The sequence below is a fragment of the Ovis aries genome, chromosome 16 (assembly GCF_016772045.2).
Source record: "Ovis aries strain OAR_USU_Benz2616 breed Rambouillet chromosome 16, ARS-UI_Ramb_v3.0, whole genome shotgun sequence".
In the NCBI taxonomy this organism is placed as follows: Eukaryota; Metazoa; Chordata; class Mammalia; order Artiodactyla; family Bovidae; genus Ovis; species Ovis aries.
Genome location: NC_056069.1, coordinates 23,988,661 through 24,014,455, shown reverse-complemented (window position 1 = coordinate 24,014,455; position 25,795 = coordinate 23,988,661). Strand labels below are relative to the sequence as shown.

At 33.9% G+C, this 25,795-nt stretch overlaps 1 protein-coding gene across 2 annotated transcripts in view; it reads left to right on the top strand.

Annotated features, from left to right (window-relative positions):
• Nucleotides 1–25,795, top strand: part of MTREX (Mtr4 exosome RNA helicase) — a 95,367-nt gene that overhangs the window by 8,348 nt on the left and 61,224 nt on the right. For both annotated transcript variants that reach the window (XM_004016983.5, XM_060400428.1), the window contains exons 4-11: nt 2,738–2,800; nt 3,696–3,808; nt 19,008–19,182; nt 20,127–20,217; nt 21,440–21,564; nt 22,705–22,803; nt 23,207–23,309; nt 24,353–24,484. In XM_004016983.5, the coding sequence (XP_004017032.1) occupies nt 2,738–2,800; nt 3,696–3,808; nt 19,008–19,182; nt 20,127–20,217; nt 21,440–21,564; nt 22,705–22,803; nt 23,207–23,309; nt 24,353–24,484 (901 nt within the window). The remainder of the gene's footprint in view (nt 1–2,737; nt 2,801–3,695; nt 3,809–19,007; nt 19,183–20,126; nt 20,218–21,439; nt 21,565–22,704; nt 22,804–23,206; nt 23,310–24,352; nt 24,485–25,795) is intronic.

The following is a 25,795-nucleotide window of genomic DNA, read 5'->3' as shown; positions in this document are numbered from 1 at the left end:
TTTTCTGCAGAGTACATAGTCTAGTGGAAGGAGCTGGGGCTTTGTATTCAGACCTGAGCTCAGATACTGACAGTGCTTTTCCTAACTACAGTCTTGGGTAAATTTCTTAACCTCTGATGTTAGTTTTCTAATTTGTAAATTTAGAATAATAAGATTTACATCATGGGATTGTTCTGAAGATTATATAAGAAAATTAGGTAAGATACCCAGCACAGAGTAGGTATTTAGGTATACGTGTTCATTCCCATGCTCCTAAAGTCAAGTAACAGTGATGTTTTACAGGTCATGTGCTTTCTTCATCTTGCTGACAACCGATACATTGCAGTTATATTGTTTTGCCACAAGATGGTGGTCAAGGATAGCTTGTGGTAACCCTTTATCACAGAGTTTAAGGAAACTGTAACACTAGATCTTTCTATTAAGCCCCCTTGCCTTTACCATGTAACCTGACAAGTTATTACTACAGATAGTTGGGGAATCTTACTAGAAGTCTTTATTGAATAAGCAGAATAATTCTAGATTAACAAAAATTGATGTAGATTTGGAGCCTTTTTTTTTAATACTTATTTTTTAAATTGAAATTTCCTTATGTTCCTTTAGAATAGCACTTAGTTTGGTGGGTATAATATCCATTAGATCATATATTCAACACTTACATGAGACTCTCTTTGAAGCTGTGGTCTTAAAAAGATGGGAAAGAAAACCCAAACACAAATTTAGCTCTCAGAAGGTCAAAGGTTCCTTCTGTCCTCCATGATTATCCTGAAACCCTACATCCTGTTATCTCGTCTCACTTTTTTAGCAGGTCACCTTTACTTTATCTAGGGGTTCAAAGATACAAAGTTGGAGTCATATCCACTCCAAGGCAAAGGCACTGCATTGTTTAGGCTGAGGAGGGTTGCTCCGTCAGTGTTCTTGGTCGTGTCTTATCCTGCCTCCACAAAGACTTGGATCACTCCATTTTCCCTTGACTGTTTTTAGTGTTTCCTTTTCTGTTTTCCCTTTCTTACCAGCATACGAATATTTAGAAGCTTCTCTTTCGTTATATGTTTTCATTTTAACCACTGTGTTGTTTTTCTTCTTCACCATTGTAGTTACTCATTTAGTACCTATCTTTTGAACACCGGGCACATTTTATTATTCACTGAATATAAAGAGAAACACCACACACACACAAATATATATGCATATATATGTATATATAGTCCTTTTTTTCCAGTGGTGTTAATTGATTGCTCTGCTTAGAAAATCCCTGCTCAACTTCCTAGCCTTCCAGTCATCTTTTAGTCTACTGTAGTTAGAATTCTTCTTTCTCCATGTCTTTCGAACTATTCTGGCAAAAATCACCAATAACTAATTGCTAAGTCTGTTTGATTTTTCTGTTGGTTTTCTTTTTTTCTGACTCCTTAGTCCCTGTAGGTTTCTCTTCTCCCTATCTGTCTTATGTTAGTGTTACACTGTTTTCAGAGAATAAAAAGAAAACTGATTCTCATACATGTGAAAACACAATTTGTTGTTGTTGTTGCTATTAAATCTCAGAGATGTTAAAATCTTAATTGCTTTGTGTTAAAGTTTTTTGTTCATGTCATAGCGAGTATCAAGGAGAAATGTGAGGGAAGTGAAATTGGATCACACCATGATTGAGGATCTAGTCCCAACATTTTTAGATTCAGAAATTTGGTTTTGTCAGTGTGCCAGCAGTTGTGCTCTTTAGAACAGAGTCACTTTCATACTCATGGTATAGTGTAGCAAAAGAAGGACATTTCCTAAAATTAATGGATAAGTAATCCTCTTACTATCAAACTACCTGGGAATCAGAAACTACTTAGAAGTTTCTTAGAGTCATAAAAGGAAAATATGTGGGAAAGATTGATGAAAACTATTCCTATCCCCCAGAAAGGTTCATTCACTAATAAAAACACCTCCTGAATTTTTGTAGTGCGTGCTGGATAAGCTTCCAAATTCTGCCCCTTTATAGATTCCATTTAGAGTGTCACATTTCTTTTAACACATTCATTATATTAGATATTTTTCATTAGATTTCATAATTTATTGTTTCACTTCATTATAGTCAGGTTCCACTTACTGCTTTTTGAAATGCTGCACATGTCATCTTGATTGCAGTTGAATTGCAGGTTTGCCAACAATCTCTCAATATTTCTAAGACAGCTAATCTTATCTCATAATTGTTTGTTAAAATTTTGCTCTTAGAAATGATTTCTGACTTCTTTGTGTACCTTACTTTGCTCGTATTATTTATACACTACTTGACCTAAGTCTTGGGAATTTAGGTATATTGTGAACTGCTCTGTGGATCTTAATCTTCAGTAGAGGAAAATTAACTTCCTCTTCCAGGGAATACTTTATTCTATACAGTTTTCTTTCATATAGTGGCATCCCTTTTTATGTCCATTCAGCTTTTTTGAGCATTCATTGTCAAGAAGTACATTAGATATAGAATATACAAAGATAGCTAAGATAAGTCCTAGAACTTAATAAAGTTTCTTTTGGGAGGTAGACTTAAATGCTTTTGATTACATAACTATTAGGTAAACACTTTTTGGACTGTTGTAATATTTGCATTTGCCTTGTTCTTGGAAGATGGTTATTTATTTTTGTAGTGTCTAAGACTGTCAGCAACACTTTAGTTCATCACCTTTCTTTTTCAAACCATCATTAATTATGGTATGCTGAATGCATCAATTCTTGAATGGTACATTTTTTTTTTAAACATCAGGTTGCACTTCCTGCAGATGAAGATTATCTACCACTTAAACCTCGAGTTGGAAAAGCTGCAAAGGTTTGTACCTTGAGCGGTACAGTTGGTACAGTTTTGTGAGTCTGTTTTCCTAAAAATCTTAAAGGTAAACTTTAAAATGAGATTTTTATATTTCCGTGTGTGTGTGTGTATGTGTATGTAGATACACACTCTGAAGCTTCCACTTGAAGTCAGATATGGTGAGAACCAAATCAGTAAACAACCATACTGAAAACCAAGCATCATCTGATAAGATTTTTAAGCATAATTCTCAGCCATTTCAAACAATCTAATGAAAAGTATCAATCTTTCTCTAGAAAAAAATGCATATGTACAATATGTTTTGCATACAGTTCTGGAGCCTAACAAGCTTCTAATGAAACTTAAACTCTAATGCTGATACTAAATGCATCTTGAATCCCTGATAGACTATAAGAGAGTAGTGTAGGTTTTCCAAGTCATTTTCTTTAAGTAAAAAAGGCAACACTGTGTGGTAAACTTGAATTTTTAAAGTCTGATAGATATATTATTCTGCCTCTGCTGAGTGAACTTCATTGAGGACTTGACTTCAGACTCTCAGTGTTCCCATCTGGGAAGGAAAACTATACCTATGTTAGGAGTTGCTATGGAGATTAATATGTGGGAACTGTGTTCCACAGTGCCTCCCATAAAGCATGTTCTTAATATATGGTAATAATTGTTGTGTTGTAATTAGTATATGTGTAAGCATAATTGAAAGATGAGACAGCAGAAATAACATATTCTGTCTCGTTAAAATTTTCTTTTTAATTCTTCCTAATTTTCTCTAGTGGATAGAATGTTTCCCAAATAGACTCATAAATACTTCCGTAATGCTTCTGGGGGTAGCATCTCTTGGTTTTAAGTATGTTCCGATGTGGCAAGGTATCTTCATACGTATATTAATTTTTTTTTATAGGAATATCCATTCATTCTTGATGCTTTTCAAAGAGAAGCCATTCAGTGTGTTGATAATAATCAGTCTGTTTTAGTATCTGCACATACATCAGCAGGAAAAACTGTTTGTGCTGAGTGAGTAGCTTTCTTTTTAAATGGGATTTTAGGACTGTTAATATTTGCTGTGTACATTTAGGTGCTCTTGTGTTGGGTGCATATATGTTTATAAATACTATATCGTCTTGTTGGGCTGGCTCCTTTATCATTATGTAATGTCCTTCTTTGTATGTTGTTACAGTTTTAAAGTTTATTTTGTTTTATGTAAGTGTAGCTACCAGGACTTTCTTTTGGTTTCTGTTTGTATGGAATATCTTTTTCCATTCCTTCACTTTTGAGTCTGTGTCTTACAACTGAAGTGAGTCTCCTATACGCAGCATATAGCTGGCTCTTGTTTTTTTAATCCATTCAACCATTCTGTCTTTTGATTGGAGAATTAGTCCATTTACATTTTATTATTGGTAAGTGTGTATGTACTGCCATTTTGCTAATTGTTTTCTGGCTGTTTTGTAGTTTCCCTCTGTTCCTTTTTTCTTCTCTTGCTCTCTTTGTAGTTTTAAAATCGAATCTTAAGATTTGTTTTAAGAATCTTAAAACTTAAGAATCTTAAGTTTTGTTTCTTACCATACTCTTTAAAAGTTTTAATTTTCTCTATTTGGTTTCTGTAAGTAAATTTATACCTTTTATTTCCTTTCTTATTACTCTGGGCTTCATTTGATCTTTTTCTAGTTTTTTAAAGGAAGCAGGTGAGGTCATTGATTTCACACCTTTCCTTTTCTAATGTAAATATTTAGTGCTATAAATTTCCCATCAATCATGAGGATGGGTCATGATTCACTAATGCTGTGTTCATTTTTTCTGTGTTTCATTTCAGGTCTTTTCTAATGCTCTATCTTCAGATTCATTAATCTTTGCTTCTGCATTACCTAATCTGTCCTTAATCCTTTTCAGTGAGACATGTATAGTTTTCTTTGCTAGAAGTTCATTTGTTTGTGTGTTTAGTGTTTTTCCATGTGTCTACTTACTTTTCTCCAGCTTCTTGAACAACAAAATACAGTTTAAAAACTATTTAAATATTCCTTCTTACTATTACTTTCATCTGTGTTATTTCCTGATCTGTTTTAATTAATTGGCTTTTCCCTTCATTATAAATCAGTGTTTTCCTGCTGCTTTACATACTGCTCTGATGCGATGTTTGGCTGTTTTTAATTTCATCACTGACTTTTGGCAATTTAATTATGACGTGACTTTACATAATTCTTCTCATATTTCTTTTGCTTGAATTTATTCGGCTTCTCAGATTGTGGGTTTGTTTGTTTTCATCAGATTTGGAAAAATTTCAACAATTTTTTGGTTAAAATAGTACCCCTTTTTAGTACTCAGAGGACCTCACTTAAACTTGTATTAGTTACTTTAAGTTGTCTCAGAGCTCACTGATACTTATTGTTTTTTGTTTGTTCTCTGTGTTTCATTTTGGACAGCTTTAAGTTTATTCTTGTTTTTTTTTTTTTTTTTTCCCCCTGCAGTGTCTAATTTAATTTTACTTTTATCCAGTTTAATTTCATCTCAGATTTAGATTTTTCGTGCTAAAATTTTGGTTTGCATCTTTTAATATTTTTAGTATTTCTTTTAAGCAAGCTATTTAATCTTTCCTCAGTTTTCTTGAATATATAGGATACAGTTATACTGTAATGGTAATTTTCTGTGTCCTCATTTACTGATTCTGTTTTCTGTCTCATTTTTGGATGCCTTTTCATTTATTTATTTTTACTCCTTATTTGTTATATTTGCCTTTTTCTATTTTTTAATTCACAAGACATTGTGAATTTTACCTTCTTGGGTGATGACTATTTTTGCATTTCTATTAATATTCTTGAGCTTTGTTGTGGGATACAGTTACTTGGAGAAAAATGTAGTTCTTCCAAGGCTTTTATGATTTTAGGCAGGACTAGAGAAGCATTTCAGAGAAGGCAATGGCACCCCACTCCAGTACTCTTGCCTGGAAAATCCCATGGATGGAGGAGCCTGGTCGGCTGCAGTCCATGGGGTCGCTAAGAGTTAGACACGACTGAGGGACTTCACTTTCATTTTTCACTTTGATGCATTGAAGAAGGAAATGGCAACCCACTCCAATGTTCTTGCCAGGAAAATCCCAGGGACGGGGGAGCCTGGTGGGCTGCTGTCTAAGGGGTCGCACAGAGTCGGACATGACTGAAGTGACATAGCAGCAGCGGCAGCAGCAGAGAAGCATTTAACTTAAGGCTACTTTTCTCCATTTTTTAGTATATTTCTTGATATTCTAGCCAGCATCTTGTGAATTATGAATTTTTCTACCATGACTATTGGGAACCTGTGTTACTCCCAGCTCTGAAGATTGTATCATTTTTTTTAGTTCTACTCCATTTGGTTGTTTTTTCCCATTGCTTCAAGTTGTTTCCTAACACTTATTCACTGATTATCACTTACTTGAAGACACCAGAATGTTCAGCAGATGTTCAGAGCTTTCCCTTTGTCTACCTCTTTCCTCTCTGGTTATTTTGAGCTGCAGTGTAGCTGCCATGGCGTCCCCAGACTCCTGTCTGCTTAACTTCTGGAAACCTTCAAGGTTCATCTCCTGGAACTGTGACTTGGAAACTCTGTGGACAATAATCTGAGATTATGTCATTTACTTCCCTCTTCTCAGGGATTACTCTGTGATTATTCAGTATCTGAAATCATTGTTTCACATATTTTATCATATTTTGCCATTGTTACAGGTGGGTAGGTAAACCCAGTCCTTGTTACTCCATGCTGAAAATAAGTAGATATTTTCTCTATTATTTTTAATACATGGTCTCTATTACTATAGTAGTTCCCTTACTTAATGTGTAAAATAAATACACATATATTGTTTGTGTTTTAAATTTTTGGATAGGTATTATATTTTCTTCTAAAATGTATGTAAAGACCATTGTTCTAGAGTCTTGCTACTCAGAGTATGGTCCTAGACCAGATGCATGCATATCACCTACTAGCTAAATTAGGCAAAAATCTCACACCCCACCCTAGAACTACTGAATCATAATCTGCATGTTAACAAGATCACCAGGTGATGCATACATCTGTTAAAGTTTCAGAGGAACTGGGCTGTTCTGAAAGTGGGTTCTGCTCTTTAATGTGGATGGGATTTTGCAGTCTGTTGCAGATAGACTTCTGTGGTTTAACTTGTTTTCCCTTACTGTGTGCAGCTGTCTCCAATATCTAGTTCATGAATGTCTTCACCATGGCAGAAAGAAACCACACACCCATTAATCAGTCATTCCCCATTCCCTTAGCTCCAGTTTCTTTCAGCCATCAGTCTGCTTTCTGTTTGTATGAATTTACCTTTTCTGGGTATTTTATTTAAATAGAATCATATGATATATGGCTTTTTTTAATGTTTTATTTCACTAAGGATGATGATTTTAAGATTCATCTGTGTTGTGGTAAACATCAGACTTGAGTTCCTTTTTATGGCCAATATTTTGTGACTGATTAATTATATAGTATGATATACCACATTTTGTTTATCCATTCATCAGTTGATAGATGTATGAGTGTTTCCAGTTTTTTGGCTATTATGAATGATGCTTTTGGAAATGTTTATGTACAAGTGTTTGTTTGAACACGTATTTTTCCTTATCATCAGTATATACTTAGGAATGGAATTAAACTTTGTCATGTTTAATTCTGTGTTTAACTTTTTGAGGGATCACCAAACCGTTTTCCATAGGAGCTGCAACGCTTTATTTTCCCATAGTTATATGAGGGTTTCAGTTTCTCCATGTCTTTGCCAACACTTGTTACTACCTTTTTAAAAAAAATTGATTATGTAGTAAACTTATTTTATGATTGTTTCAAATAAAAAAATTTTTAATGTGGATTTTCAGTGTAATATAGGTTAGTCAGAATAACACAAAACATTCTGCAAGGTGAACTAGTTAGGTTTCTGAAAAGAATTCCAGAAAGAAAAAAGCACAATAATGTTACTTATTTCTAGACAAGATTAATGTTCTGTGGGTATTGGTAGTGATATAATCCTATATAATGTTCATTATTCTAATTTCCAATATGTGAAGTTTATTTGTAAATAATTTTTCTTTCAGTTTTATTGAGATAAAACTGACACATAGCACTATGTAAGTTCAAAGACTGCAGCATAATGATCTGACTTGCATGCATCCTGAAGTGATTATAAGAAATGATGGCTTGGTAAACATCCATCATTTTGTATAGATACACAACTAAGTAGAAAAATTTTTCTTGTGATGAGAAAATAACTCATTTAACTTTTTTATATAACTCTTAGCAGTGTTAACTATGTTTATCATATTGTGCATTACATCTCTACTACTTAGAAACGGAAGTTTCTACCTTTTGACCATCTTCATCCCTTTTCCCCCCCTGCCCCCACATCTGGTAACCACGGATCTGATCTCTTTTTCTGTAAATTCGTTTGTTTTGAAGTATAATTGACCTGCAACACTGTGTAATTTCCTGTTGTACAACATAGTGATTTGATATTCCTGTACATTTCAAAATGGTCACCATGGTAAGTCTATTTACGCTATGTCACCATAAAAAGATATATAATTATTAGACTAGATTCCCACACTATATCTTTCATACCTATGACTCATTTATTTTATAGCTGCAAGTTTATACCTCTTAAGGTCCCTCACCTATTTCTTTCTTCCCCTCAATACCCTCCCCTCTGGTGATTACCTGTTGGTTTTCTGTATCTATAACTATTTCTGTTTTCTTATGTTTGTTCGTTTATTTTTATATTCCACATATAAGTAAAACAATATAATATTTGTCTTTCTCTGACTTATTTCATTTAGCACAATGCTTTCTAAGGCCATCTGTGATGTTGCAAATGGCAAGATTTCATTCTTTTTTATGACTTAATATTCCACACATATACATATACCACATCCATTCATCTGTTGATGACACTTGGGTTACTTTTGTATTTTGACAATTGTAAATGATGCTGTGGTGAACATAGGGGCATGCATATTTTTTCTTATCAGTGTTTTTGTTTTCTTTGGATAGATACCCAGGAGTGGAATTGCTGGATCATATGATAGTTTTATTTTTAATATTTTGAGGAATCTCTATACTGTTTTCCATGATGACTGTACCAGTATACATTCCTACCAGCAGTACACGAGGGTTCCCTTTTCTCCACATCCTTACCAGCACTTGTTATTTCTTGCCTTTTTGATAATAGTCATTCTGTCAGTTGTGAATGTGGTTTTGATTTGTATTTCCTTAATGACTAATGATACTGAGCATTTTTTAGTATGCTTATTGGCCTTCTGTATGTCTTTGGGGGAATATCTGCTTAAGTCTTTTTTTATTTGTTCATTAGATTGTTTGCCTTGTTCAATTGTGATAGTTGTTTTGTATTCTGATACTAGTTCTTTGTCAGATATATGATTTGCAAACATTTTCTCTTTTTCTCTAAGTCATCCTTTTACTTTCTTAAGCGTATTCTTTGAGGGACAAATGTCTTTAATTTGACCAAGTGCAATTTGTCTGTTTTCTTTTCATGTTATTTTAAAGAAAGCATTGCCTAATCCAAGACCACAAAGATTTATGCCTATATTTTCTTCTAAGAATTTTATAATTTTAGCTATTAGTTCTTTGACCCTTTTTGAGGTTTTACATTTCTGTATAATTTATAAGGTAAAGGTTCAACTTCATTTTTTTGCATGTGGCTATCCAATTGCCTCAGAACCATTTGTTGAAAGACTATTTTCTCCCCTCAATCTTGGCACCTTTTCAGAAGCCAGTTTGTGTTCACAGGTTAACTCTTAATAATTTATAATATATTTTATTTCTTCATCATGGAGGAATTACAGCTTTCCTGTTGAACAGCTAAATTAAGTGTTCTTAACAGCGATCGCATGAAGAGTGAAGAAGATCATAAAGGAAAAAAACATAAAAATTGCACCAATCACCCTGTTCAGCAGTGCCTTTCCCTTGGCATAGTGGTGGATATTTTTCATGAGTTTTGGAATATCGTCCTTCAGATAGTCAGAGCCTGAGTACTGTATATTAGTCTTTTCAGGCCTTGGCTGAGGTATAACTCAAACGTTTTCTTTTTGTAGGGGAGTTAGAGGAGTGAGGCTCTGGATCTTAGATTATCATTGAAATGGTATCAGCCAGTTGCAGAGTAGTCTTAATCTGTTTGTTAGATTCAGACACATTATGGTCCAGTATTACCCTAGTTCTATCCAGTGGAATAGGACTAATTTTTTTTATTGTCCACTCCTTTTTAGGAGGTACTGAAGTCAGAAGCTTGTTTCCTTCTAAGGCACAAATTATAGGTTTGACTATTTTTAGTTCAGTTATTTTATCTCATTTTGAGAAGTGTACAGGTATATAGTAGTTGGTGCATTATCCATTTGAAGCCAACATATATAGATGTTAGAATTCTAGGCATTAGTGTAACTTTGCTTTCGTTTTTGCTACTAAAGCAGAGAGATTTTCAGTATAGAAAATTTTCCAGTGTATGTTAAAACTTGCTTTCGTACTCTAGGGTTCAGTTTAGTCCAGTCGCTCAGTCGTGTCTTACTCTCTGCAACCTCATGGGCTGCAGAATGCCAGGCTTCCCTGTCCAACACCAGCTCCTGAAAGGATGCTCAAACTCATGTCCATTGAGTCGGCGATGCTATCCAACCACCTCATCCTCTGTTGTCCCCTTCTCCACCCACCTTCAGTCCTTCCTAGCATCAGGGTCTTTTCCAGTGAGTCAGTTCTTCACATCAGATGGCCAAAGTATTGGGAGTTTTGGCCTCAGCATTAGTCCTTCCAGTGAATATTTGAGACTGATTTCCTTTAGGACGGACTGGTTGGATCTCTTTGCAGTCCAAGGGACTCTCAAGAGTCTTCTCCAACGCCACAGTTCAAAAGCATCAATTCAGCTTTCTTTAGAGTCCCAATTCTCACATCCATATATGACTACTGGAAAAACCATGGCTTTGACTAGACAGACCTTTGTTGGCAAAGTAATGTCTCTGCTTTTTAATATGCTATCTAGGTTGGTCATAGTTTTTCTTGCAAGGAGCAAGTGTCTTTTAATTTCATGGGTGCAGTCACCATCTGCAGTGATTTTGGAGCCCAAGAAAGTAAAGTCTGTCACTGTTTCCATTGTTTCCCCATCTGTTAGCCATGAAGTGATGGGATTGGATGTCTTGATCTTAGTTTTCTGAATGTTGAGCTTTAAGCCAACTTTTTCACTCCACTCTTTCACTTTCATGAAGAGGCTCTTTAGTTCCTCTTCACTTTTTGCCATAAGGGTGGTGTCATCTGCATATCTGAGGTTATTGGTATTTCTCCTGGCAATCTTGATTCCAGCTAGTGCTTCATCCAGCCCGGTGTTTCACATGATGTACTCTGCATATAAGTTAAATAAGCAGGGTGACAATATTCAGCCTTGTTGTACTCCTTTCCCAATTTGGAACCAGTCTGTTCCATGTCCAATTCTAACTGTTGCTTCTTGACCTGCATACAGATTTCTCAGGAGGCAGATAAGGTGGTCTGGTATTCCCATCTCTTGAAGAATTTTCCACAGTTTGTTGTGATCCACACAGTCAGAGGCTTACTCTGAGTTAGGAGACTGTAAAGAGATTTTAAGAAATTCACTAGGGTTATAGATATAGACACTTTTGAAAGCTCTTGAGTGCTGTTGTGGAAAACAGTCTAATAGTTGTTCAAAAAGATACTTTTAGAATTACTGTACAACTCAGCAGTTCCACTCCTAGGTGTATTATGCCAAAGAATTGAAAACAAATACACAGATGCTTATACATGAAGGTTCACAGCAGTACTGTTCACAATAATGAAAAGGTAGAAACAACCCAAAAGTCCATCAGTGGATGATAGATAAATAAATCTGGTGTATCTTTACAATGAAATACCACTCAGCCATAGCAGCAGTGAAATACTGATATATGCCACAGTGTGGGTGAACCTCAGAAACATTATGCTGAGTAAAAGAAGCCAGACTCAGTAGGTCACATATTATTTGATTCCGTTTGTGTAGAATATTTCAGGTAAATTCTTAGAGAGAGAGCAGATTGGTGGAGGCCAGGGAATATTTAGACGAGGGGAGCAGAAAGTAGCTGCTTAATGGATATGGGGTTTTTGGAGGGATGAGAATAATGTTAAGAGTCAGATAAAGGTGGTAGTTGCACAGCATAGTGAATGTGCTAAAATCCACTCAGTTGTGCACTTTAAAACAGTTTTATGTTTTATGAATTTTACCTCAATAAAAACCTCCAGTGAAGTGTATATTTATATGTACGTACCAGATTTTATGATTTCAGCAAGTGGTTCATGGATCTCAGATAAAGATTTCCCCTAGGAATTCAAGAACTTAAGGTAAACTCCAATGTTAGCTGATAACTATAACAAGTACGACATTTCATTTATAAATCTGGTGCTAGATTAATATATTGGTACCAGGTTGTTTACCTAGGTAATTGAGTAGCTTTCCTAACCCTGTTTACTTTTTATTCTATGTAAAGCTTTTTTAAAAAGCATTAGCTTTATTATTATACAATTTAAATATTATGAGATCCACCCATTTAAAGTATATAGTTCACTGAGTTTAATAAATTTGTACAGCTGTGCAGCCCTCAGCAGTTTAGGCTGCTGTCCATAATTTGCCTCCAGCTCCAACGCTTTCACTGATCCGCTTTGCCTAAATAGTTTTGCCTTTTCTAGAAGTTTCATATAAATGAAATCATGTAATATGGAGTCTTTTGTGTCTTTTTCTGTTTAAAATAACACTTAGAGGTTCATACATATTGCATATATCATTAGTTCATTTCTTTTTATTGATAAGTTATAGTTTATGAATACATGACATTTTGTTTATTCAGTTGATAGAAATTTGAATTGTTTTGCATTTTTGACCATTCTAAGTAATTCTGATATGAACATTCATACACAGGTCTTTATGTAGACACATTTTTATTTCTCTTGGGTAGATAGATACTTAGTAATGTAATTGTTGGATTTGATGGCAAATATATATTTAATGATTCGGTAAATGACCAGACTGTTTTCCAAAGTGGCTGCACCATTTCGTATTCCTATCGTAATGGATAAGGACTCTTATGTTTCTCTTATGTCCTGTTTCTTTTATGTCCTAGCCACCTGTTGGCATAATCTTTTTTGATTATACCTATTTTAGTGTGGATATCTAATGATGTTCCATAGTGGTTTTGAATTTCTTTGATGACTAATAAAATGTTAAGTATCATTTCATTTGCTTATCACCCATTTGTATATCTTAAATGAAATATCTATTTCAGTCTTTGCTGATTTTTAAAATTGAATTGGTTGTCTTATTGCATCATAAATAATTCTTTAAATCATCTTAATGGTATCATTTGTAGCACAAAAGATCTTAAAGTTGGTGTTAGCTTCTCATGTATTTTCTTTTATGGATTGATCATGCTTTTGATATCAGTACTTAAGACATTTATGCCTATCCCAATATCACAAATAATATCCCTTTTATTTTCTTTTTGAAGTTTATAGTATTAGCCATTCCACTTAGAGCTATGATTTCCTTTGAATTAATTTTTATGTATGATGTGAGGTAAAGGTGGGGTTTAAATTAACCTTTTTTGTATGTGGATAATTGTTCCAGTTGAAAAAATGATGATTTTCCCACTGAATATTCTTTGAATTGAATTGACTGTTGAATTCCTAGTGAACTGACCATAAATGTATAGGTTTGGCTTTGGACTTGCTGTTCTGTTTATCTCTGTGTCTATCCTTATACCAGTCCACGCTATCTTGATTACCATAGCTTTAAAGTATGCATAAAATTTAGGTAATTAGAGTCCTCTAACTTTATTCTTTTTTATAATTGTTTGGGCTCTTCTAGATCCTTTTTGTTCCTCAATAAAAATTTAAGATTAGTGTGTTAATTTCTACCCAAAAAGACTACTTGGATTTTTATGCGGATTGTGTTGTATAGATTAATTTGGGGAGAATTTTCATTTTGACATTATTATAGACTCTTCCAGTCCATTAGCATGATATATTTATTATTCACATCTTCTTTAATTTCTCTCAGCAATATTTTGTAGTTTGTGTACAGATTTTACACATCTTCCTCTTTTAACATTTTTTTTCTTAAATCTCTTAAGTATTTTATTGCTTGCAAATGACATTCTTCCTTAAGTTCATATTTGGGTTGCTAGTGGCTTGGGAAGTACAGTTTATTTTTTATGTTAATATTTTATCTTGTCACTTTATTAATAAACTGGCTTACTAACAAGTTATAGTAACTTTGCATATTCCATAAAATTTTCTATGTAGTTGGTCATATTGTCTGTGAATAAAGACAGTTTTTACTGCTTCTTGCTGATGTTTTATCCCATCTGTTTCATTTTCTTATTGCATTGGCAAAATCCAGTACAGTGTTGAATAGTAGTAGTGACAGTGGATATCCTTGGATGTTCCTGATCTTAAATGAATGACATTCAGTGTTTCACCATGAAGTGTAATTTAACTAGCTTTTTCCTAGGTTCCTTTTATCAGGTTGAGTAAGTTCCTTTCTGTTCTTAATTGGGAACAAATGAAAGAATTTTAAAAACACCCATTTGAATGGCTGTTATAAAAAAGACAAGAGATGATGAGTGTTAGGAAGTATGTGACGAACAGGAAACCCTTGTGCAATTTTGTGCGAATATAAATTGGTACAGTTACTGTGGAAAATAGGGTGGCGATTTCTCAAAAAATTAAAAATAGAATATAATTCAGCAATCCCACTTCTGGGTATGTATCTAAAGGAAATGAAGCCAGTATCTTGAAGAAATGTCTGCATTCCCATTATTCATGGTTTCTGTCTGTCTACACACACACACACACACACACACACACACACACACACACACACACACACACACACACACACACACAGTCAATCACAATGGAATATTATTTAGCAATCAAAAAAGGAAATCCTGCTGTTTGTGATAGCATGAATGGACATTATTTGAGAGCAGTATGTTAAGTCAGATAAGTTAGAGAAAGAGAAACGCTGTGATCTCAGATGTGGAATCTAAAAAAGTTGAATTTTATGAAAAGAGTCGAATGGTAGTTTCCAGGGACTGAGATGGGCAGGGTGGGGAAAGTAGGAAGATAGTGGTAAAACGAAACAAACTTCTAGGTGTAAGATGAGTAGTTCTGAGTGTCTAACATAGAGCATGGTGATTACAGTTAACAGTACTGTATTGTATACTTGAAAGTTCCTAAGAGGGTAGATCTTAAATGCTGTCACCAGAAAAAAACCAAAAGGTAATTAATGAGGTGATAAGGATGTAAATTAAGCTTATTGTGGTAATCATTTCACAATATATATGTGTATCAAATTTTACAGTATATAGTTTAAACTTACATAATGTTATATATCATTAAATCTTAATAAAACTGGGGGAAATAAGTGTATCAAGGATTAAAAAAGAAGCATTGTATTTTATCAAATCCTTTTTCCGTCTGTAGAGGCAAGGATATGCTGTTTGCTTTTTATTCTTTTAAAGTGTTACGTTACAATTTTTCTGTTGTTAAACCATCCTTGTATTTCTGGAATAAACCTAGATGTTTATGGCAGTTGATCATTTTATATAATGTTGCCAGTTTCAGTTTACTCATATTTTGTTCTGGAATTTTTTTGAATCTTCATGAGAGATCTGGATATGTAGTTTTCTTTTTTTTTTTTTAACAAGATCTTCGTCTAGTTCTTTTTTTTTTTTTCATCTGAAATTCATATTTATCAGGGCATGGTGTATTTTTAAAAATTATTTATTTTAATTGGAGGCTAATTACTTTACAGTATTGTAGTGGTTTTTGCCATACATTGACGTGAATCAGCCGTGGGTGTACATATGTCTCCCATCTTGAACCCCGCCTCCCACCTCCTTCCCAGTCCCATCCCTCAGGGTCATACATTGACTGGTGGTCTGTTTCACATATGGTAATATACATGTTTCAAAGCTATTCTCTCAAATCACATCCCACCCTCCCCTTCTCCCACAGAGTTCAAAAGTCTGTTCTTTACATCTGTGTCTCTTTTGCTGTCTCGCATGTAGGGTCATCATTGCCATCTTTCTAAATTCCATATATATGCATTAATTTACTGTATTGGTGTTTTTCTTTCTGACTTCACTTCAGTTTCATCTACCTCATTAGAACTGATTCAAATGCATTCTTTTAAATAGCTGAGTCTAGTTTTGATATCATGTTAATACTGACCTCATAATATAAGTTGAGAAGTGACCCTCCTGGTATGTTTTCTCTAAGAGTTTGTGTAGGTTTGGTATTTTCTCTTTAAATGTTTGACAGAACTTGTTAATGAAGTCATCTGAACTACCTAGGCTTTTCTTTATGGGACAGTAAAAGTGAAAGTCGTTTAATCATGTCCGACTCTTTGCAATCCCATGGACTGTCGCCTGTCATGCTCCTCTGTCCGTAGAATTCTCCAGGCCAGTATGCTGGAGTGATTAGCCATTCCCTTCTCCAGGGGATCTTCCTGACTCAGGGATCAAACCCAGGTCTCCAACATTGCAGGTGAATTCCTTACTGTCTGAGTCACCAAGGAAGCCCAAGAATACTGGAGTAGGTATCCTGTCCCTTCTCCAGCAGATCTTCCTGACCCACAACTCAAACCAGGGTTTCCTGCATTGCAGGCGGATTCTTTACTAGCTGAGCTACCAGGGAAGCCTTTCTTTATGGCAAGATTTTTTAATTGCATGCTCAGTTTCCTTTCTTCTTGAGTCAGTTTTGGTAATCTGTGTCTTTCAAGGAATTTCTTGAGGTGGAATTAGATTGATTTTAGATTATTCTTCCTATCTAATATTCATGTTTAAAACTTTAATTTTCCCTCTTAGTACTGCTTTATATGTATCCCATAAATTTTGAGTTTTATTTTCAATTTAATTCATTCTTTAGTTTCTCTTTATTTCCTCTTTACCTTTCAAGTATTTGTTGGTTTTCCATACATCTTTCTATTTTGGGGTTTCTAATTCAACTTTTTTGTAGTTGAAAAAGATACTTTATAATTTCAGTAATTTGATTTAATGATTGATGTGGTTGTATTTATATTTGCCTTTTGTTTTTTAGTAATGTTTCATGTTTTTATAGTTTTCTGTTTAACAAGTATTTTTTAGTGTGCCATTTTAATTCCTTTCTTATTTTTTTTAACCTTTGAATTACATGTTTAGTGATTATTCTCACAGCCACAGTCTCTGTAAAATACTGATAGCCTTATTCTTTCATGTGCTATTTTTGCTACCTATATATTTCAGTTATATATGCTGTGTGTATGTGTGCTCAGTCAGTCAGTCATGTCCAGCTCACAACCCCATGGACTGTAGCCCACTAGGCTCCTCTGTCCATGGGATCTTTCCAGTCAAGGGTACTGGAGTAGGTGCCATTTCCTGCCCAGGGATCTTCTCAACCTAGGGATCAAACTTGTGTCTCCTATATTGCGGTGGATTCTTTGCCACTGTGCTACCTGCTATAAATCCAGTATAATACAATGTTAAAATAATGTTTTTGCTTTAAATAATCTTTTATGTTTTTAAAAATATCAATTGAATAAAAGAGAAGTGTGTACAGTCTTACATTTACCCACATATTTATTATTTTAAGCTCTATTCTTTTCTCTGGATTCTGTTTAAAGAATTTTTTAAGAATATTTCTTGTATGGTTAATGTTTTAGCAGTGAATTCCCTCCATTTTTATTTGAATATGTCTTTGTTTTGCTTTTATTTTTGAAAGGATAATGCCACTGAATATATAGTTCTTGATTGACAGTTTTTTCCTTTGAATATTGGATAGTCATTCTACTGACATTGTTTGATTCTACTCCATTTTTTCCCATCAGAAGTAAGCCTTAGTTATGGTGCTGGTCTCTTGTATGTTTTGAGTTGTTTTTCTTTTGTTGCTTTGAAGACTTTCTTTTTCTCTTTGTCAGTCAGCAGTTTGTTTCTAGATGTGATTCCAAAGTTTTTCCTGCTTGGGTTCATTGTGTTCGTTGGACCTATAGATTAATATTTTTTAAAAAACAAGTTTAGAAGTTTTTTTATTGTGTTTTTTTTTTTTAATGTTTGTTTTGTCTCTTTCTCAGTTTGGTACCCCTGTTGAAACACACGGGGCTTCCCAGGTGGCGCTAGTGGTAAAGTCTCTGCCTGACAGTGCAGGAGACACAGAGACGTGGGTTCGACCCCTGGGTTGGGATGATCCCCTGGAATAGGAAATGACAGCCCACTCAAGTATTTTTGCCTGGAAAATTCCATGGGCAGAGGATGCTGGCAGGCTACAGTCCATGGGGCCATAAAGAGTCAGACTCGACTGAGGGCACACACACACGTACATTGGAACACTTGAGGTTGTCCCACTAATCTTTGAATGTCTGTCTGTTTTTCTTCTGTTTCTTTCTTTAGTTTTGATAATTTCTATTGATTTATCTTCATATTTACAATACTTTCTTCTGCCTTCTCATATCTGTTCTTGAGCCATCTAGTGGATTTTTCATTTCATTCTTGTACATTATTTTACTTTTCATCTGTAAAGTTTTCATTTGGTTTTGTTGTTATAATTTCAGTTCTCTATCGAGATTGCCCCTTTGAATCACTGTCCTGTGTCCTTTAATTCTTAGAATATGGTTTCCTTACATTTTTTGGACATGTCTTTTACAGCTTCTTTGAAGTCTTTGTTTGCTAAGTCCAACATCTGGGCCCACTCAGTTTCTCATGACTGCTTCTTTTCCTTAAATGTTGATCACATTTTCCTGTTTCTTTTTATGTCTTCTCATTTTTTACAACTCATTTTCCAATGTTTATTAAGTATTTATAGTCTTTATGTAAAAACTGACAGGCAGAGGCTCTGTAAACTTTTAGAGGTCCATTTACAGAGCCAAAGGTATTTTGCTTCTGAGAAATAGGGTCACTATTAGTAATTCATTGATATTAGTAATTAAGTTACATTGACTCCGAGACACCAGAGTGTAAAATGTTTTTGTTCATTTAGACCACTGTTCTTCAGATTTGTCATGATTATTATTATAGTTTGTTGAAAGTGAATAAAATAAGACATTAATATTTTACAAAGTCTTTAGATAATAAGGAAAAATTTGGACACAATTTATATATTAATATAATAAAATCACATACTTCTAAAGAGTTTTTTGTTAACAGTTTATTCTTCTTTATTTTCACATTTTTAGATATGCCATTGCATTGGCACTAAGGGAAAAACAACGTGTAATATTTACTAGCCCAATTAAGGCCCTGAGTAACCAGAAATACCGTGAAATGTATGAAGAATTTCAAGATGTTGGTCTGATGACTGGAGATGTTACTATTAATCCTACAGCATCCTGTCTTGTTATGACCACAGAGGTAATTTATATGATGTCTCATCTAATTTTTCCTTTTTAACTTAATTAATGTGATTCATCAGTTAAAACAGCTAATGTTTTATTACTTGCTCTATACAGATAAAAGGGCAATACTTTTTGAGTAGATTTACTTGAACGGGGTAGTAGAGTTTATCTTAAATTGTTTCAATTTAGTTGTAAATTTCCATTATTTCTGTCATCATATAATAAAGTTGCATAAAGTATTTTTAAAGGATATTGTCAGTGACATGATAATAGTTTGATGGTTTTATATAGTTTCAATGATTGGAGTACGTACCTTTGAATAAGTTGTGACACCTTCTTTATGATTTTTTTTTCTTTTGCATCTGAGTGTTGATGCAAACAGATAAATAACTTTTTAAAAAATGCCCAGTCATGTTTAGCTTCTTCCCATAATCACAGTCAAGTTTTGCATGTACTTATAGCATCTTATATTTTGGACACTTAGCTGTCTTAATTAAGTACTTTTCTACATGCTTGAATTATATCCTTGCATTCTACAAAGACATATTATACTAGAGAGCATAAATTAACAGTTGCTAGGAAGTATTCATGTTGTTAAGATGAGGTAGAAAAAATTGGTAGGAGTATGAGATTCGTTGTGTTAGACAGAAGATGATTTTAAGTTACTTTCGTTTCCTAGCAGGTGTAGGTCTTGAGTGAAGTGTTTTACATATAAGGAAATAGCTTCATATTCAAAGTATATGGAAATGGAGTTGATAATAATTCTCTCCATGGATTATATATGATTACTAACTTGAGAAATAATTTATTTTGGATTTAGCAAAGGAGTATTATATACTTAAGACATGTCACTGTCTAAAATTATTTTAATGTTTCTATTAAAAAAGAATATACAAAATTTCTTGTTAGGAGAGTTTTTGGTATGTCAGAATCCTGCTAAATCTTCTACTTCTTCTTTAGATTTTGAGAAGTATGCTGTACAGAGGTTCTGAAGTTATGCGAGAAGTTGCTTGGGTCATATTTGATGAAATTCATTACATGAGAGATTCAGGTATATTTTGTAGTGTTACTGAGATGTGTGCCATGTTATTTAAGAATGAAATTAGGAATTTTGAACAAGTTGTCTTACTTTCTTGTGGGTAGAGTTGTAGTAAGCTAAATTGTGGATAACATGATATAGTTTTTATGGTTGGACCTCATTCAGTTACAGCTTCTTGAATAGTAACAACTTCTGGGTGAGAAACTGCAACTTCAGATTTTAAAATGAAATTAAAATTAGTTTGCTTTTAATAGAGAGTTCTCTAATATATCTAATATTAAAGAATTTCCCAAACTGCTGGCCTACAGAGTTAACTTTCTTGATTTTTATCAATTTATTTTAGTTTTTTTAAAAAACTAAGGCATGCATGTTTATGATTTTAAAAATGAGAATTATGAGATAAAAATGAACAACAACAAAAAAAGTGTCTTTACGTGAACTACTGCACTACTATAATGGAAAAGTAAGTGTATGTGGGATTTAGGTAGAACGTGGCAGAAATTAACATACTTAAAAGTTAAATGTTTAATATGTACACACTTGAAGCTTAGTTTTTATTTGGCTAAAGCACTGAGTTAACCTATATTTATAGGAAAAATAATACAATTTAAGAAATCATTTACCCTTTGTAAACATTTTACTCTTATTAAATTCAAAAGATTAAATTATAAACAGTTATTTTTGCTCTAAATTATGAATCTTTTATTGATTTGTTCATTTGGAAGAAAATTCTCAAATGGATTTTCCTGTTTGTTTTCTACATTTTAATAAAACTGACTTATAGTTTTGTTGTTTATCAGATCCTTCTTTCATCTCTAGTCAGATCCTTCTTTCATCTTTAGAGATCATAAGGGTAATTTAGATGAAAGACACTGTGGTATAGTAATAGTGTTTCTTTGAAATCTGTTTCTGTGACCTTCTGTAAGCCAATAACTTCTGCTTCTTTAAGTGAGATGGAAATACTCTTTCCATTGTCCTGGGACTCTTGTTGGACTGAACAGGATTCAATTTGGACCTGCTTATTTTGCAGGCCGTTATTTCAGAGTACATTGTGTTTATGGTGGTCTAGTCTACTAACTTTCTGCTAGATGCAATTCATGGTTAGAAAGTAGTTTACAGTAAGGATCTGTGGCTAAAAATATCTTTGTGTAAAGTGATCTGCATTTCTGATAATTGAGCATGAGAGAAAATGATAAAGGGACATTGAATTCCAAGGTATATTTGTATTTTTCAGAGCGTGGTGTCGTATGGGAAGAAACTATTATTTTGCTTCCTGATAACGTTCACTATGTCTTTCTTTCGGCTACTATTCCAAATGCCCGACAGTTTGCTGAGTGGATTTGCCACTTACATAAACAGGTATTTTCTTTCTCTTTTTTGATGTTTTCAATATTTAAATATTACAAGTTTGCCTTTCTATATCCTATACTTTGTTCCTAATGCTACCTAGAATAAATAAGACATTTTAATGTAAAACTACTTTTCAAAGCAAGCAAGCTTATCAAAATCAACTAAATTTTTTTATACGTTTGAATTTCTGAATCCAACTCAAACCCAGTACATCAAAATCTCTGAGAGTAGGATCTTGGGTCATGAAATTTTTAACTTTTAGGAGCTCCCGGAGTGATCCTGATGATTTGCCAGGTTTGTAAACTACTGCATCTACTCATACAGGGAGCCACGAGTACCTAGTGGAAAATTTCCTCTAAGGCCTTGGTACCAGAAAAAAAGCTGGACATCTCTTGAGAGTGTGGGCGTCCCTTGTGGCTCAGCTGGTAAAGAATCTGCCTGCAATGCAGGAGACCTGGGTTTGATCCCTGGGTTGGGAAGATCCCCTGGAGAAGGGAAAGGCTACCCACTATAGTCTTCTGGCCTGGAGAATTCCACGGACTATATATATAGTCTATGGGGTCACAAAGAATGGACAGGACTGAGCAACTTTGACTTCACTTCTTGAGAGTGTGGTTTGATTTTTCTCATGTAAGCGCGGACTTTTTATTGACTGCATTTCCTTTTTGCTTTTCTAGTCCAATTTTAGGAGCATTAAAGGACCTTATAACAAGCATTTTTCTTTATTTTATTTTTCTGCCCTTATTTTTCCTTTATACCAGAAGGTTCACAAATTTACTTTTATCCATTTATTAACTCTCTAGTGGTATTTTTGTAACACCCATGTTGCTCCTGTAGGATAGAATCTCAGTGAATCTTCTGGAAGAGATCAACCTACTGTTTTGTTTTAGTAAAGCTGTAAAAAGTCTCTGTGGGGTCAAGAAGTCCCATTTTACCTCAGTGCATTCTTTGTTGCCATACTGCTGCTGCTAAGTCACATCAGTCGTGTCCGATGCTATGCAACTCCATAGATGGCAGCCCAACAGGCTCCTCCGTCCCTGGGAATAGAAGTCTTCCTTAATTACGGCATCATAGGTCTGAAGTATGAAATCATTATGGAAACTCCAATCTTGTATTTGTCCTTGATTTTAATTTCCTTTGTTTTTACAGCCTTGTCATGTAATTTACACAGATTATCGGCCTACTCCATTACAGCACTATATTTTTCCAGCCGGGGGAGATGGCCTGCACCTTGTGGTTGATGAAAATGTAAGGGAGTAATTATTCTTATATCTTGAATATCACATAACTGCTTATACCCACTTTTCTTTAAACTAGGGAAGTAGAGCAGAGGTCTGTTTTTTTTTCTTTCTAGTTTTATAGTCCAAAGTTATTATTGATTTTCTTTGTATATGTATTTTTATTTCAAAAATTATATTTAAAACTCATTTTTTTTTAATGCATGAGTTAGATTCCCCTCCTTTTCCAGTATTTTTAAATGTCTTGAAAATAAGGGGCTCTGTACATGTTTCAGATATCTTATAGTTTTGCTTTTTCTAGTTTTATTATTAAATTATTTATTATTTGAAGAAGCTTTGTTTTGAGGTAAAAAAAAGTTTGGATTATGATTAAGTATTACTGAAGTTATATAGAAAAATATTTGTGATGCTAGGGTGACTTCAGAGAAGATAATTTTAATACTGCAATGCAAGTACTTCGAGATGCTGGTGATTTGGCAAAAGGAGATCAGAAGGGGCGAAAAGGAGGAACAAAAGGTAACTTGGAACTTTGTTTTTGAAAATTTTACATGAAAATTGTATTTTCAAATTACATTAAAAAAAAAAAAAAGACGTTTTCCCCCCTCTGGAAGCTATATAGATGTCTAGATAGTACGTGATAAAACTGAGTAAAAATTTATGTCTTTTTTCTATGTGACATTTGTTGAGAGATAGTTCATTTTACAATTGACTTGTTAAAATATGCAATTCAGTGGTTATTAGTACAGTCACAGAATTATGCAGCTGTCATCACAGTCAACATTTTTTATTGAAGTACAATTCACATACTATTGAAGTCACCATATTTTAAGGGTGCAATTAAGTAGGTTTTAGTATAGTCACAAAATTGTACAACTACTTTGTAATCTAGAACATTTTCATTAACTCAGAAAGAAACCCTATACCCATTCATGGTCATTCTTTATTTTCTCCCAATCTCTTATCTACCCCTCACCCTTGAGTAATCACTAATCTAGTTTCTATTTCTGTTTTCCTTTTGTAGACATTTCATATAAATGGAATCATGATATATGTGGTCTTTTGCATCTGACTTCGTTCAGTTAGCTTTTTTTTATCAAGTTTATCCATGTTCAGCATATATCAATACATCATTCCTTTCTATTGTCAAGAAATATCCATTTTATGATTTTATGACAAATATCTATTCAAATTTTTGGTGCATTCAAAAATTAGATTTTCTTTTTGTTCTTGAATAGTAAGGATTTTTTATATATTCTGGATACTAGACCTTTATCGGATATCTGATTTGTAAATATTTTCTCCCATTCTGTAAGTTAAAGGTATCTTTATTGCTGGTGTCTGTTGAAGTACAAAAGTTTTAAATTTTGATGAAATATAGTTATCTGATTTGTTTTCTTTTGTTGCTTGTGCTTTTGCTATCATATCTTAAGAATGCTTTGCCTTACCCAACATCATGAAGATTTACGCCTACATATATATGAGTTTTGTAGTTTTACAATGAAGTCTGTGGTCCATCTTGAGTTAATTTTTCATCATAGTTTATGTACTTTTTTTTGCAGGTCCGTCAAACGTATTCAAGATTGTGAAGATGATTATGGAAAGAAATTTTCAACCTGTAATTATTTTCAGTTTTAGTAAGAAAGATTGTGAAGCTTACGCACTTCAGATGACCAAATTAGATTTCAACACAGGTACTGTATAGTTTCAGTATTGCTTTAATGCCATGTGGAAGTGAATGTAAATATATTTCTGGTAAGACAGCAATTGTGTATTGCTAAGATTTGCAGCTCACCTTACAGTTAGAGCAGTAATTCTATCACATTTATAAAAGCTTTAAGGCTCGATTTACCATTTCTTTTCCTTCTTTTATCGGAAGATAAGTATATATATAAAATATTTGTTCTACATGAAATCCAAAGAACCCTACTAAGAAGTATTAGACTCATACCTTCTTATACTTTATTGCCATAGCTCTTTGGTTACTGTGGTTTTCTATCTGATTACTTAAGATTAGTCTCTTGGTCAGACTATCGTCTGTTATGTTTCATTCTTCTGGAAATCCAAACCAGGAAGACCTGCCCCTGTACCTAACTGTGGCATAATTTTTGAAAAAAGTAGAAAAACTTTTAGCAAATCAACTTATTATTCCCACATATTAACTGTAAGTGTAACTACTTAAAAGTCACCCAGCTAGAAAGTAGTATATCCTAGGCAAAAATTGCTGCATGCTGAATACCAACCCAGTTGTCATTTACTTTAGCCTTTTACATATCTAATCCTATACAGTGAGAAGTAAATAATATTTTCAGTCATCCAAAATCAGATTTTAGTTTTCTTGTTTTCTCTATCAAGGCATAGAATTAATCCCATGTATTTTTGAAAATTGGCTGCGCTGGATCTTCTTCCCTGCACATGGACTTTTCTCTAGTTGTAGTGAGCAGGGGCTACTCTGTAGTTGGAGTGTGCAGGCTTCTCACTGCAGTTGCTCCTCTTGCTGTGGGTCACGGGCTCTAGGCATTCCAGCTTCAGTAGACGTGGCGCACAGGCTTAGTTGCTCCATAGCACATTGGCTCTGAGTTCACTGGGTGGATTCTTAAGCACTGGACCACTAGGGAAGTCCCAATCCCATGCATTTTAAAGCTAATTTTTACTTATCCATGGGTAAAAATAACATGGCAGATAACCCATATGCCCACCTAAAGCCAATATTGTTTTTCTTTTTTACTGAGTCAGTTGCTCTACTTAGAAATATTTTATCACTGCCAGTGCTGCATGTGCTTAATGTTGCAGGGTTTTGTATTGATTAAGTCAACAAGTGTTTTTTGGCTATTAACTTAATAGGCACTGTAAAGAAGGCAGTATAAATGGTTAAGAGTATAGGCTTTGAAATTGTTGATCTAACAGTTAATACCAATGCTCATTATTTGCTGTATGTCTCACTTTCCTCAATAGTGAGTAATAATAATCCCCATATCCTGCAATTTTTTCACTTAAATATTGCA